The following is a 15,146-nucleotide window of genomic DNA, read 5'->3' as shown; positions in this document are numbered from 1 at the left end:
AATACTATTTTCATAATGACAGTATCTAAAATTAGCTGTATCATATATGTGTGTGATGTGTGTATATGTGATGTGCGTTCATTAATATGTACTGTCCTTTTTCAATAAATATTACAAATCTGTATTTAATTGCGATGATTCAAATTGCATACATTTAATTATTTTGTAAATAATAATACCGCAATGACTATATTGTTTTAGAGAATCTTGTGTGCATTATATTTTTAAGTAAGAATTTCAAAATGTACGTCATGAATTGTCCATTCTGTTGGCAGTATGTGCATGTTACAATTACACCATTAGTCACCTGACTGATGTCCATGCTATTGTCGCAGGTCAGTGGCCGTGCCGACGTCAAGTCGTTGGATCCCAGGAAGGTGGAAATGATGCCGTTCTGGTCCACCTTGCGGATGGTGGTGCCGTCCACAAAGTAAATCACGCCGTTCTTGTCAACGGTGATGCCTGCAAGTCAGGTCAAGTACGTTGAGAAAACAGGGTTGAAAGGCCACGGATCGGCTCGTACAAGTCAGTGGAGACGACGCGGCGGATTACATGTGTTGAGCTTGCCTCCCCATTATTCAGGTCACTGGCAAAAAGCATTGCTATCAATAATTCACTGGATGCTTTTCTGCTTTTAAATAATTTCTCAGGCAGAAGTGGCAAAAGCTGTAGTCATAGCGTTACGTACATACTGTATGCGCGCTTGTCAGCCCGACTAAAAAGCACTCCCGTCGGGAAGGCGATTCTGAATGCATTTGGGAGATTTTGTCTCGGGTAAAAGCCATGAAATGGACCAAAGTCTGCTTTAGGTGTTGTTTATAAAGCCTGAAAATATGCATATTTTTGTCTCCAACTGAGTTTAAAAAAGGCTATGGCACTTCATCTAAATAAATAACAAACAGATTGTTGTTCAATGGGTGAAAACCATGAAATGTACTAAATCTTACGGTGTTATTTATCTCATGAGTGTGTGTGTGGTTCTTTTTAACAGGTGAAACCCATAAAATGTACCAATCCTGTTTAGGGTTTGGTTTCACTTATTGCGTAAAGGCCAATACAAAATCGTGGACAAGTGCTCAACTCATCACAACTTAGTCAAAGACCAAACTATACGACTCATCCGGACATTTTTCTCAATGGTTTGATGGGGTTATAGGCATAAAATATTCATCACCTGTTTTGGCATTATTTATGCAACCAGTATTTTAAAGGGTACAGTTGACCTCCAGGGAATGTCTTTCATCATACAGCGTTTCTTTGAACATGCTCGGGTACTCGTTGTCATTAGGGGAGAGTCAGAAAATGGATGCCATCTGCTTAGGTTTTGGTGTTATATATGCATTTAGCGGGTTTTATTTGCATGACATATGACAATGTCTCTGATGTGCTGTGATGTAGCACCCCTGAGGATCACAATTTATACAGCTTGAATTAGATCTTTAAAAAAGCTTTTATGAGGTGAATGTGTTCAGCTGCACAAGTCCTTGGGAGAGATCGGCGCCTCGTTTGACCGTGTGAGTGTCTCAGACTGATGAAGAGTGTCACATCTGAGCAGAGTTCATCAAAATGTCTCAGAAAAAGATGGAGGGAGGGTGGAAAACACACACCCAAAAAAAAAAAAAAAAAAAAGCCATCTGCTGTTTCTTCCTCGGTCTCGGCTTCCTCCCACTCAATCATTACAGACTTTCTTATCGGGGCTGAAAGGCTCGCATCGAGCGCAGTTGGCGTCGGGAGCCGGCAGCGAAAGCAAAAACAGACTTTTGGTTTGGGCTTTTCATCTTGGGGAATTTATAGAAAAGGGAACAATCATAGCGCAAATGGCAAAAACGGAGGCCTCAGACAACAGGTTATACTCGTTATTGACAGAGTTTCTGCAAAAATAACATTAAAGGAAGGATAATTTGAAAGTCAGAAATATTAACGGAGCAGCATATTGTTTGTACTGTGATGTGCTGGGGTTGGTATGTTTTAATTTTAATGTACGTATTGTGTTGTAATGAACATAAATAACACAATCACTTCACAGAGTGTCACCGATGTGGTTGTGACACTGATGAAGGCGGAAGAACCCGCCGAAACATGTCAGGTAATGCACCTAAAATAATTTGTTTGATATAAAAGAACCAGTGAAGTGATTAAAAAGGAAAAACAAGATGGACTTAGTACAGCTATAAATAACACAAGGAAAAGTCCTGCAAATTTGTTGTTACAAGTCTGAAACCCTTATTTGTGATAGATTAACTACAAATTGGGCATACCTTGGAGAACAAGTTTAAACATTATCCACCCAAAAAAGTAATGTCTTTGAGTGGTCCAATTTCAAGCAACGTTGCTAGAAAAGTTGTTATGCTGACATTTAGCAAGACAGCAACCAGAGTGGTGAAAGTGCAGAGACAGAATGGTAAGTATTTCACAATGTGCTCTGTCTGTGGTCAGGTGATTTTTGAAAGGGAATAGGTCAAGTACTAACATGCTAAAACTTAATATAATCGCAAGATGTCACTATGAGTACTGTCTGGTAGCAGCAGCTTGTAGCTAATTAACGGGACAAACATGCATCACACATATTGCACTTGTAGTGTAAAAAGCACTGCGCTACGACACCTTTGGGTCCAGTGAGCGAGGCCTCCGGAGCTTTGCCGCCGTCCCCGCAGTGGTTCTCATCAAAGGGCAAGCAGTGTTCTCCGGTCCCGGCTACAACCTCAGCATTGGCCTGCAGATCCTTTGTTCCAGAAAGACTTTTTGGCCGATAGATCCGCCTTGAGTTGGTGTCCGACACGTACAGCTGTCCTGTGACCGGGTCGGTGGCCAGATAGTAGCGGTGTGCTGGGTTGTTGCTGCATTCACGAAAAGGTATTATTAGGTCTGCAAAATCTCTAAAAAAAAAATCTAGATCGCAAAATTGGCCCATGCAATATGCATTTTGCAAAGACATGCAAGTTCTTATGGAATTATATACTTTTATCTGAATTTAACCAGTCAGATGCAAATCTAAAAATGCTTTGCCATCTCATGGTTGAACAACTTCTAGCTACTTTCTTCTCCGAGGCTATGAATTATTTCAGGCTTGATTGTACCATTTTGTGTTGGAACCTGCACTTTCAGAAGCATTTTCATCAGCCATCGCAAACAAGATGCCCCTTTTTTTTCTCTCTCCATCAGCGGTAATTAGACGATAATTGGCCCACTCTAATTATACATATGGTAATAGCTGGGGTGCAAAGGAATGGCAAAAAGGGAGAACTTTATTTATGTGAAGATGATAATTGTCGTCATGGTGGTGGTGGTGGTGGTGGTAATTAACATGCACTAAAGGGTATCACACATACCTGTGTCTAAAGTCTTTATTTCTACAAAAAAGAGAAAGGGCACAATAAATAAAGAAATAAAAGATCAAGACACTTCACAATAAAAGACATTTTATATTTTCCCCACAAATTAAAAACCATCCCTTGCTGTACTGAGATGTTTTTGGTATTAATTGGCCGGTTTTGATTAGAGGCTCAGCCACTGCTCACCTGATAAGCCTGATTGAATTCCTTCACTGCGTAATTGATGCCACCAAGAAGTTGTGGATGCAAATGATTGAACTCCACATCATTGGAAACATTTTTGGTTCTTAAAGGAAATTTGGATTCATCAGACTATTTCCTGATGCATTAACTAATTCAAAGAAAATCTCTGAAATTTTCTGTGCTGAATTGACCTAAAATTGTCCTCATGCTAATGAAAGTGTGGGTCTATCATTTCAAACAACCAAAAACTGCACCATACAAGTGATGAGGGACCACGTAACTGATTATAAGAGTCTTTCCGTTTAACATGACCCTAGAATAAACGTTCTCTTTGTCACGTCGGCACAATCAGCACCATGGTCAGATCTTTTCCTCCACGTGTTCCTCTCACTGTTATTTCAGCACCCCGGTCAGCTCCTTTCTTCCGCGCTTAGCTTTACTGCCAGTACTCCTCCGTGACGTGCATTGCTCTTGGCCATGCCTCAGCACTAATTGCCTGACACCTATTCATCCTCACAACTGGTTAACTCTGCTATTTAAACCCTGCACTTTCATCACTGCTGGCTGAATCGTCAGGTTTGACACACACATTCCTCCCACCTGTTCCTACTCTGTTCCATGATTCCCGTTTTCACGATCCACTATTTAGCGATACACCTGCTTGCTTCCTGCGTGCTTGCCTGCTCTGTTTTGTTTTCTGCTAGATCTGACCACGTGCGTGTCCCTGATTACGAACTTGTCTTCTCCTTGTCTGCCCTGACAACGCATCGACACTTGCTCATCTCCCTGCTTGTCAGCCTGCCTTTTTGCACCTGCCCTGCTGGGGTTCTAGTTTCCCCTTATCCCTTTCCCTTAAATACAATTTTGTGTTGCACATGGTTGCCCCAACTCACCCGTGACACTCTTGTTCTATTTCCTCTGCCCTTCTAGACAACAAATGAAACTAATTTCTTTTCTGATTTAATGAATAGAAACCTGATTTAATTCCTACCTTGGTTCTTCAATGTCAATAAAAATGATTAAATTTCGCATAATTTAAAAAGATGTTTAACAATCAAAAACTCCTCTCATGAAAAAACAGACAGAAGCACATTTTAATGTAAAAGTCAATGCAAAGTCACTTTTTTTTGTAAATACACAGTACGTAGTTACACAATTTCTTTTTATTGTTAAAAAATACAGTGTCTCATCCTATTTACTCTCGGATTCATCCTGCTGCTTGTCGAGGCAGCAAATAAGCGGGACTTAATTCCTCCCTTTGCAAATGGAGAAATTGTCCAATGCAAATTTTACAATTGACAACATGCATGCATTTCAAATAGAAACATGTTTTGATCAAGCATATCCTGCTGCATAAAGACTGGAAAGTTGTACATATTTTTTAGGTGCTTATGATCTCGAAAGTCACAGCAAAGTCACTTGTTCTGTGTTAATTGTGAACTACTGCTGCAATTACTCCAACACCAGCAACACAACAGTCCTTCCAAGCTGTTGTAACACTACTCCTTCGAGTTTGAATCCAAACTGGGAAACTGTTATATAAAGTCGGGAAAGCACCCCATTTCCTATTTATATGCACATTATTTCCTCGCAGGTACTTTGTAAAATGTTCTTCAGGTGACTCCGTTGGGCCTTCTTTATGGTAGCCGCATGATTTCACATATTGCCATTTTACATATCTGAGTCAGGATGACGGCTCACGATAAACGCAGTCATCATCCTGCCAATATGAGAGCAGCCAACTGTCTCTGACGAGAGCTAAGCCAAGTTGGTGCGAGGTCGGCTAGTTACCAATTGCGTGCCTGAGACAGGATGTCCTTCCCACAGTAATCACAAGGATGCTGAGTTTCTGCCCCTGATCTACGTGGGCCCAGTGAAAGCCAATCGGCGTTGAGAACATAATTTCCACGTCCCACACAGATGCCGCACATGCAGACACGCTGCCAAATGAAAAATGATAAATAAAATAAAAACAATAGCCACACCCATGTGCACAGTGTGGCGATTGTTTTATTTTGTATTTTTGCTTTATTTGGCTGCATGTCAGATGTGCGGCACCTGCGTGTGACGTGGTAACGGTGACTCTGTTCATGACGGCATTAGGGACGGAAACTCAGGACTAGAGAATGATGCCCACCTCTGACTATCACATTTAATTCTAGTTCCCATTTATCTTTTACATAGAATGTACAGTAACATCACACATATAGTTATGTTGCCATAGAAAAGGTATGTGAGATATGTTGTAAATTGATTCATGGCACTGAGCTTACTTGCCAATAGTAATACTGTATTTCAAAATTATTTCAGGATAGACCTCACTTGTCGTAGTTTGAGGACATTACTTTTAATCTTAATCTAGCTCTTTTGCTTTGCCAAATAAACCTGGAAATGAATTTGCCAAATACGGAAACAAAGACATGGGGACGCCTCCCTATTACCTATAGGTAATGCCTGGAATGAATATACATAGAAGTATTGCAGTATTCATTTATGAATGCTTAACAATTTTCTCACAGACAAATCATCAATGCCGGGGATTTGTTATTCTTTGACTTAGATATAGTTTCTTTCATTTCTATTTTGGTTAATTGTCAACTGACTCTTCCTTTCTTAAAGTAGTTCAATTGTGTTTATGTCCATATTTTATTCATGTTTTAGTTGTAACCCAATTTTTGAATCAAGATCACATTGCTTCTTTACCCTGTTTCTTTATCCTTGACGATATGGCTATTATCTTCCCTCTCATTACCTTTTTTGCCCTCTCACACAGTACAGAAGGAGAGACATAACCATTATCATTTAGAGATGGGTAGTCCATCAAATCTCTCTTGGGGGAGCATGTGGTCCATCGGTAGTTACACATTCAATCTTTGATGGTTGATGGTTAAAATGACCATCTGGTCCCAGGTATGAGGTACTTGTGATTAGGCCATGACCTGAATCGTGATTGGTTCCATTCTATGTACCTGACATGTATATTTCTCTTTCTAATTCTCTTGGGTGTTGGACTCTTTAAACATCCATCCTATATTAACTGTTTTCCACTAGCAACAGCAGTTATTTGGTATATATCACTAAGATAGTTCTACGTATTTTTCTGTCTGTGAGCCAAGAACAATCATGGGTATCTTATTCAATGCAAATCAATTTTAGCTAGCTTATTAGCCTCCCCTTAGCTGCTTGTCTGTCTGTCTATCTGTTGCATACAGAAATTTTAGTGTATTGAAGCTTATTGAATGTACAATCAACTCATTAGCTTGGCTATCTGTCTGAGGCATAGGGCTTTCTTACCTGAGCTCCATGATGCTGGTGACATTTCCTGATGGGTAGATGCGTCGAATGTAGTTGAAGTCACCCACGTAGAGGCTGCCGTCGATGCCCCATGCCAAGGCCACGGGTGCAAGCAGCTTGTTCCCGAGTGCCTGGCCGTTGCAGCTCGGGCACGAGATGCTCCGGCGGCGTCCATTGCCCATGATGGTGGTGATGATGGGCGGCTGCAGCGAGATGAACTGGTTTTCACCGCTGCCTTTGTACAGAATGCCTGCAAAGAATAATGGGAAAAGAAAGACTGACATCCAGCTCAGGTTCCTTTTTTCCCAATATTTTCTCATATGTTTTTATTTTTTCCCATTCTTACTGGGACACGCCCATTTCTTCATTGTGTTGATCGTGAAAAGCATATAGTGAATGTTCATCAGGGCTTTTTAAAAGACATTTTGGGGTGTGCAAAAAGATTTTTAAAAATAATAAAAGCACCCTTTTTTTTGGTGGGGGAACCAGGTTTGCCACTTGCGTCAGTTGCCCATCCCTGCTGAGACGTATGCCACCATGAATGCCAAGTTGTGGTTGTGTGTTGCTTCATGATGTAATAACCACATTATTGGGAAGATGTTCCAAAATATGGTACGGATCATCTCATTAGATAGTGCGAGTTGTCTTAATCCAGTGTTTGGTGAGCTACTTTCACATGCAATATCGTAATCTCACGTCTCCAAGATTGCACAAAGTGTCTTTTGTCGGCGGCAAAAACGGGGAAAAAAACGTCAAGGCAAGCACTTGAGATGGACTTTTCCTTGACTTTATTCACAAACTTTGATGTAGTCATGAAAGAAGCGTGTTTTGGTTGCCGCACCCAATCTGTCAAACTATCCACAACAGGAAGTTTGTGAAGTGAGTCAAAGCAGCTGGTGAGACGAACACGCTCGCTCGGAGCGCCACTCCTGCCAGCACTGGGCTGCTTTTATCCCTCTGCAATCGATGCATCAGACTTTAGCATTGTAGCGTCTGTGATCAACAGATAGACGCTGTATGTGTGATATGCTAATGAAGCCCCCCTTAGCCCCCCTTCCCCACTGCTACATGTCAGGATTTAACGTTAAAGAGGATGTTGCAGCATGCGAACATGACGGCATACTTGAGACAAAATATGAAGACCAACATGAAGCATGTGGCATCTGTTTTTCTGCTTCTGTGTTTTCAATCTTATTGCAATATCATACATCCACATAATCGCTTGTTGTTGTTTTTTTTTGCTAGTTGTCAACATAGTGGAGAAGCACTTGGCAACTGGGAAATATTTTACATGCGGACCTACCAATAAGTTAAGACTGACAGAAGCAATCTGTCATGACTAGCACAAAGACTTACTAGTGCCTGAGTGAAGGAAGGTTTTGACGGAAGCCAATTGTGTGGCGCTGCCTACAATGATGAACATGTACACTGATCAATAACGGAGAGAAAACGGTGACAGAACTGTCTAATCATCATGCTGTATGTATTGATTGACATGTAGGTCAGTGGTGAGTCTAAATTTCAGTCATCACACATAGCACAGTATAGTGCAGTGCAGCGGTGTCTTGAAATAGAAGTTGCATTCATTCTGTAACAATGTGCACTTAAATATATTAAATATGTAGTGTCGAAGAAGAATTTAACAGTTTGTGCATCATGTTTGCGACTCCCAGTCATGAAGACACAAACAAATACTATGATATATGCCTGCCTGTATATTGTCTACATATGCTTATGCACCAGTTGTGTTCAAATTACCTTTGCTTAAAGGGCATGTGTCAAACTCAAGGCCCGTGAGCCAAATGTGGTTTTGATTCCAATCAGTCTTCCTCAAATCCAATTTTAGGGCTGACTGCCCATTCAGTTTTTTGCAAGTGTCCAAATGGGATTTGGCCCTTTTCAGACTGTGCCACACATGTTGTCTGTCTGTCTGTCTGTCTGTCTGTCTGTCTGTCTGTCTGTCTGTCTGTCTGTCTGTCTGTCTGTCTGTCTGTCCGTCCGTCCGTCCGTCCGTCCGTCCGTCCGTCCGTCCGTCCGTCCGTCCGTCCGTCCGTCCGTCCGTTTGCCCGCCCAAACAGCCGCCTGCCCGTCCGTCCGTCCGTCCACCCGCCCGTCCGTCCGTCCGTCCATCTAGCTGTCTGTCTGTCTATATTGCAACCTTGAAGGAACCCTGACATGAACTCAACATTCCCTACCTTCAAAAACTCTCACAACTGTTGGCAGCTCAGTGGGATGTTTTTTTTAGCATTAATCTAGCAGAAGGCAAAGCTGCGTGGTTGTTTTACACGAGTACTGTAACTGATAGTAAGATTCAACTGGCTTTGGCATTAAACAGCTTGAAGCCTCCTTATTGAAGAATTGTTCTCTGTCTGCCAAACAGCTGTGAGTGGTAAATTGCGTTGAGTTCATTGCCACCATACAGAGAGTCAAAGTAAAAAAAAAAAAAAAAAAAAAAAAAAAAGGTCTGGAGCATGGCATGTATCTCATAAAAAATTGTAAGTCGGGTTATACGTATGTATCACAAGGAACTATTTCAGTTTTCATTCCATAATAATGAATAGAGCTAATTAGAAATGTGTCATAGTTTAAAGACTGAAAATCGAGAAAAAGAGAATGTGATAGTTAGCAGAGAGCCCAAAATTCAGCTGTAAGTTGCTTTGGCTCGCTTGTTTTTGTTTGAAACAACACATGTACGTCTGTAATGCATCTTTGCCCTCAGTCATATTAATATTTATCCACCGTGTCGCCTGACTTTTCTCAATCCCCCACTGAATTATTCAACCCCGCTTTTCTACTTTTTGACATTTCAGATTTATGACCCACGTGGGGTTTTGCCTTTTCCTTGTGGGTGAGGGAGGCAGCGGGTTAGGGTTCGATATCCCTCCCATCTTAGCCGGCACGAAGATGAATCCAAATATCAGTGATTGTCTCCATGGCCGCCTTTGTATCGATCCCTTAACGTTGTAAACTTTGACTAATGTCTTCACCCCCTGACATGCTCTGCAGATGCATTTTCTATTCCTCCCCAGTCTGAGTCATTCTTCATTTCTGCGCCACTTCAAACATCCGCACATATAGCCAGCACTACCTCCTCTCACCCCCCTTTTCTTGCTCCTCTTCCTCTTCCTTGTATCATCTCTCTCATACACAATGAGGCAAATTGCTGGTGTTTGGTCTTTAGTCATGTCCTCCACTTCATTTCTAGCAGACATACTCGCCTTGCCATCTGCAGCCTGTCTCCATCTAGGAAAACTGAAGATTGTGTCAGTCGTTATCCCTGTAAGAAGTGACACAAAGCCTAGCATATGCCTGAATGAAAATCACTAGACTTGGTTAATTGGTGGCTCTGTCCGCAATGACAAAAATAATGAATGGGTAGGTAATACCTTACTTACGATTTGAAAAAAGGCTCAAATTTAGCGGCAAGATTATGACAGTGCCAACCAATAGGTGGTGCTCATGGGAATAATTGACATGTAGATTGGCCAGTGACAACTGTTACTGAACTGGCCAACCAATGATGCTGCATGAAATGATTGACTTGCCTATTACAACACCACAAATTGATTGGTTTGGTCCCAGTCTTCACTGAGTTAGTGGTCAGTCTAGGTGGTATCTGTCACAATCATCACTGAGTCAGGTTACACATCAATCGTTACAGTCAATTCAACGGCTTAGTTGGTTTTGACTGAACTTGCCATTTATTGATAATGCCTGGTAAAATAAATCAGCAGTGCTGCGAATAGTGAATGACGTGAGATGAAACCAACTAATTGTAGAGCTGTGTGTAATGATCATCAGGTTGACTGACCACTGACTGAGGGAATATTGTGAAAGAACTAAACAAGACTGACCGTTAACAAAGTACAGTTTGTGACAGAACTAACCCAACAGAATGTCCAATCAGTGGCTACAACGATTGACATATAGGTGACTAGTGAGTTCATGTTTATTACTTGCCTCACATTCCCAGCTCATCGAGCTCTGGACGATGGCCTTTTCGGAGGACAATCAAGCTCCCCCGCCCCCAAACCACCCATCCCTTTTTGCAGGCCTCCGGTAGTGTCACCAACGTGACATTGCCAAGGGCGCTCTAGTTAGTCCGTCAGGTACGACGGCTCACCCCCTGCCACTTTGTACCATTAATCATCTGGGAGGCTGTGATGTCAGAATGAAAGCTTCTTTTCTGCGTACACAACACGACTCAAATTAGCCCGGTATCAAAGGAGTGGATTCCAGATATAATGACTCCACCGGAATCAAAGACAGTGCTGAACAAATGTTCCTGTGGATTGATGCTCCAAAATCCTGATTTACAGCAAGATTTGTATTATCACAAGTTGTGAAATGTGACCAATTTAACCTGGCTCTCTGTGTGAAAGATCATCCTCAATGCTGATGTGTAAGACTGACTGAGTCGAATAATGAAGACCAGAGTGAAGCCCAATCAGTGATGCTGTCTGTAATGACTGACATGCAGACTGGTCAAATACCATATGAGTAATTAGTATTTTATTTTGCATTTTGTTTAACTTTGGGCAATAGGCCAAGATTTAGGGATCTATTTTTGTAGATCTATGTGTGCTCGTCGTAAAAACTGGCACTGACTTTCCTGCTGAGGCAAGTCTAATTTATCATGTTTGGGAATCACGCTGTGCCATGATGTTTTGGCATCCAAATTGCACGTTGGTGTGAGTGTGGATGGTTGTGAGGATAAGTGGTTTAGAGAATGGATGGATGCATATTAAAATGTAGAGAAATATTTAGTCATGCATGTAAAAACTCCAACCTGTCATTGCCTGTAATAACTGACATGTAGACCAACCAATGAATAGATCAATCAATAATTAATTTGTGCTGTTTTGGACGTGCATAAGTAAGAAGTTGAACATTAAGTGACAAGTCTTTTCTTGCATTTTACTGAGTACGCCAAGAATAAAACAAAGCCTTGATCCAAACAGAACATCCCCACACACACACATTTACACATACACTTTTGCATCCTACTGCGAGGAAGTTTTCTTCATCCAAACTCGGGTGTGCAGAATTTATAAATATATACTTAAAGACATTTTTATGCAGGCAGCTGTGGGCTTCCCTGTCATCAGCCTGGGAGCTAGGCGTGTGCACGTGAAAGCGCCAAGCTCCCCTACCAGCTACAGCCCAACATGTCACTAGTTTGATGGCCGCCGCCGAGGCGGCACAACCGACATCAAGTGTAATGCGCTGTGACCAAGCGTCCTTGAGGGAAACAACGCAAAGCAACTTTCATCTACTCGCTAACAATGACAGTGAAAAGCCAAGGGGGGGCTGCGGTACAGTTGAGGTTTTTGGGGGGCTGACGCAACAGAGTGGTCATCACACTCGGGTGTGACTGGTGTGTATTGTAAATACTAAATTACAAATGTGTAAATAAAGAGAACAGTGGCAGCTTGCCAAAGTGACCCCAGACTTATCGTGTGCCATTTTTTCCCGTGCTGAACCTCAGCCGACCTGCTGCGGCACTGCAGCTAAGCAGCAGAAGCATTTCACATATTTACCCTACCAACAGGCGAGCATTTCGCATCCAATCAGTGATTCTGTGTTAGATGGCCAAACTGATCGGACGTTTATTCAGAGGTGCTGACTAGTCCACTGATCCTTTATAGAATCAGCCAAAACAGTGGTGCAGGCTGCAATTATTGACATGTAGACTGGCCAATGATCGAAGACAGAACCAAGCAATGTGACATGCTTGGTCCTGACTAATTGGGTCAAAACCATGACTCATGACTGCCATTATGTTATGTAGTGCGTATATGTGCCGCAACTAACTGTCCATCCAACAACATTCAATCACTGAAGACCTTGTTTATAATGTGTCCCTTGAAGATGCCATGCTACAGAAACAAAAATTAAAATTCTAGACGTCTGTTTCCAGTCACCGCATCGTCCATTCAGCTCGGCAGGAGTTTCATTCCCTTGCTCTACGTTTCTGCAGTTCAATTAAAGTCCCAAGGTCGCGTGTTTGTTGCTGCATTGTTGTGCTACAAAAGAGCCATCAGTCGCACCTATCTGTCTTGGTCAGAGATGCTTGTTGTCGTATTCCCGTGCTAGTGCGGCCCCTCGCTTTTAATCTGAATGTGCCCTTGCATCCATTGAGTCAATGTAATTTGCTAATCAGAGGAAGGACAGACGAATAGGTTGGAATGTCAAGGAAACCGTGGCCTCACGTGGCCCTCTTGACTAGTTGGTTCCACTAATGAGGACAGTGGCCAGTCCAAATGTGTTTCCTCCTTTAGTCTTTCAAGTCTTTTTCTGCCTTTGAAGAGAGTTCCACTATATTAGCAATAAAATACGCTTGAATCTGCCTCTTGTTAAACTCTGTAATGAATCAGCCGTCTTGGTGAGTCCTCAGTAAAATGTTATTAGTGGTGAGGGGAGCTTGGAGGGGATGCGGCCCAGTGACTTGAGAAAAAAAATAAAACAAGTTTTCTGGGAAGAACATTACTTTGAATGGAACACCTATGGGAAATCTTGTTAAAGGAGTCCACTGAAGGTGTCTTATAATTACATTCGGTACTGGTGCTTGTTTGTAGTCTTTGATCACAAAAAGCAGCAACTTTGATCGAACTTGTTAGTAAGCAACCCGTTGATCAAGGTGACCAAACACATTTGCCACATCATTTTTTTCCCCTCTTCTCTCTGCAGCCAGGTTTATTGCAAATGAGAATCGGTTCTCAATTGTCTTACCTAAATGTTCAATAAAATAAAAATATTTTTACACAACCAATGGGAAAGGATTTAGCGACAGAACCATCAAATCAGTGGTGCGAGGTGTATGATTGATTGGTAGACCGACCACCAACTGACTGAAGACACTGACAGGACCAGAAAACTGTAAGCAAAGTGTGTGACTGACTGAAGACTGACTGAGAAAAACAACTGGCCAATGAGTGGTCATGGCAGCAATGAGTGACATGTGAAATGACTGCACAATCAGTAATACTGCATGCTTTGAGTGATGTGTAGACCAGCCACTGCCAGCGTCAAAAATCTCCAATAATTGGTAACGCTTGACATTACAGACTGGTGACTGCATGACGATAGTGATGGAAAAGCTGCTGCCTTTGGTGATTGCCTGACCAATGAGTGCAATTTTTGACTAGCCAACTGATCTTGACAGGCCAACCGAAGCTATCTTCTAACTATATTCACAACAGATAGTTTGCGCTATTTTATGACAAAAAGAAAAAACAAATTTTTCTCAAACCCGTTGGTAAACAACACATTGATCAAAATGACCAGAGAGGAAGTGAACAAAACATGGAGGATAAATATTATGTCAAAGCAGTAAGATGTTAAGAAAAAAAAAAAAAAAGTCGCAAAAAATGGCACTGTTTCAGATTTGGCTGGGTTTCCATAGATACCAGTGCTGTGATAGTGACACTATGCTCTGAACTAAGTCATGTAAACATTTCCACGGAGTGTTCTATTAGTATTCTGTCCTCTCTTGCTTTGAGCAAATTACTCTTTTAAAACCATTTTTGCTTGAACTATATGTATCAAATCATATGGTGAGGGATTTTAGCCAGATGAACCAGCCCGCGCACCTACTTTGATGCATCCCTAGGTGGTGAAAGCAAAGAAATAAATGTTAGTGTTGCCCATCTGTCTATGATAACTGCTTCATGTGGTTAATTTGGACACATTTCTGAGTAGGACCCTCTATGTACAAGCCCCTTTTAATTGCTGTGTTATCATTCTTTTGACACACTGTATAATACATTTTTAGGGTCAGGCCTTAAAACTAACCGGCTTTTGGAAAAAAACATGTTTCCCGGTGAGCCCAGAACACAAATCATCAGTGGCTGGAGGGGGGCTCGTGAGGACTGGAGTTGGGCACCCATGTTCTTGGGTATTCTTTCAAACGGACCCCAATCACAGATATGTGCCCTAGAGGTATGAATGGTAATTGTAAAGCTATTTTGTGCCTGTGCCACCTAATGTAGATATACATAATTGAATTCAAAACCACTAAGCCAGATTTGCAGCACTATGTTATTACGTCTCATTAGATAGTACAGGTGTTTCTAATGAAGTGGCCCTTCAGTGCATCCTATATATTGCTTGCTATAAAAGGTCTGAAGAATATTTAAGGAGTAACAAGCACATCACCTCAATAACCCCACTGTGTGCTGAGCAGGTTTAGGAGGCAAACAGATTCATAAGCATGAGTCACCTGCTTATGTTCAAATTAAATATGAGACACTTTAATAAGGTACCATTAAAGCCGCTGAACCTCATTAACACGGTCCACCTCGGTGAGCCTCACTTATAGATATATTGTTATAAATA

General features: G+C 41.7%; 1 protein-coding gene across 6 annotated transcripts in view; it reads right to left on the bottom strand.

Annotated features, from left to right (window-relative positions):
* Positions 1 to 15,146, bottom strand: part of si:dkey-237h12.3 (teneurin-3) — a 196,394-nt gene that overhangs the window by 15,358 nt on the left and 165,890 nt on the right. For 4 of the 6 annotated variants that reach the window (XM_049750883.2, XM_068652591.1, XM_068652593.1 and 1 more), the window contains 4 exons: positions 6,810 to 7,059; positions 3,330 to 3,350; positions 2,605 to 2,837; positions 308 to 462 (listed from right to left, as the gene is read on the bottom strand). In XM_049750883.2, the coding sequence (XP_049606840.1) occupies positions 308 to 462; positions 2,605 to 2,837; positions 3,330 to 3,350; positions 6,810 to 7,059 (659 nt within the window). The remainder of the gene's footprint in view (positions 1 to 307; positions 463 to 2,604; positions 2,838 to 3,329; positions 3,351 to 6,809; positions 7,060 to 15,146) is intronic. The other 2 variants (XM_068652589.1, XM_068652594.1) reach the window with 1 other exon arrangement.

This window comes from Syngnathus scovelli, chromosome 1, assembly GCF_024217435.2.
Source record: "Syngnathus scovelli strain Florida chromosome 1, RoL_Ssco_1.2, whole genome shotgun sequence".
NCBI classification, from domain to species: domain Eukaryota; kingdom Metazoa; phylum Chordata; class Actinopteri; order Syngnathiformes; family Syngnathidae; genus Syngnathus; species Syngnathus scovelli.
The sequence above is the reverse complement of the archived record's forward strand: the minus strand, read 5'-3'. Positions and strand labels throughout refer to the sequence as shown.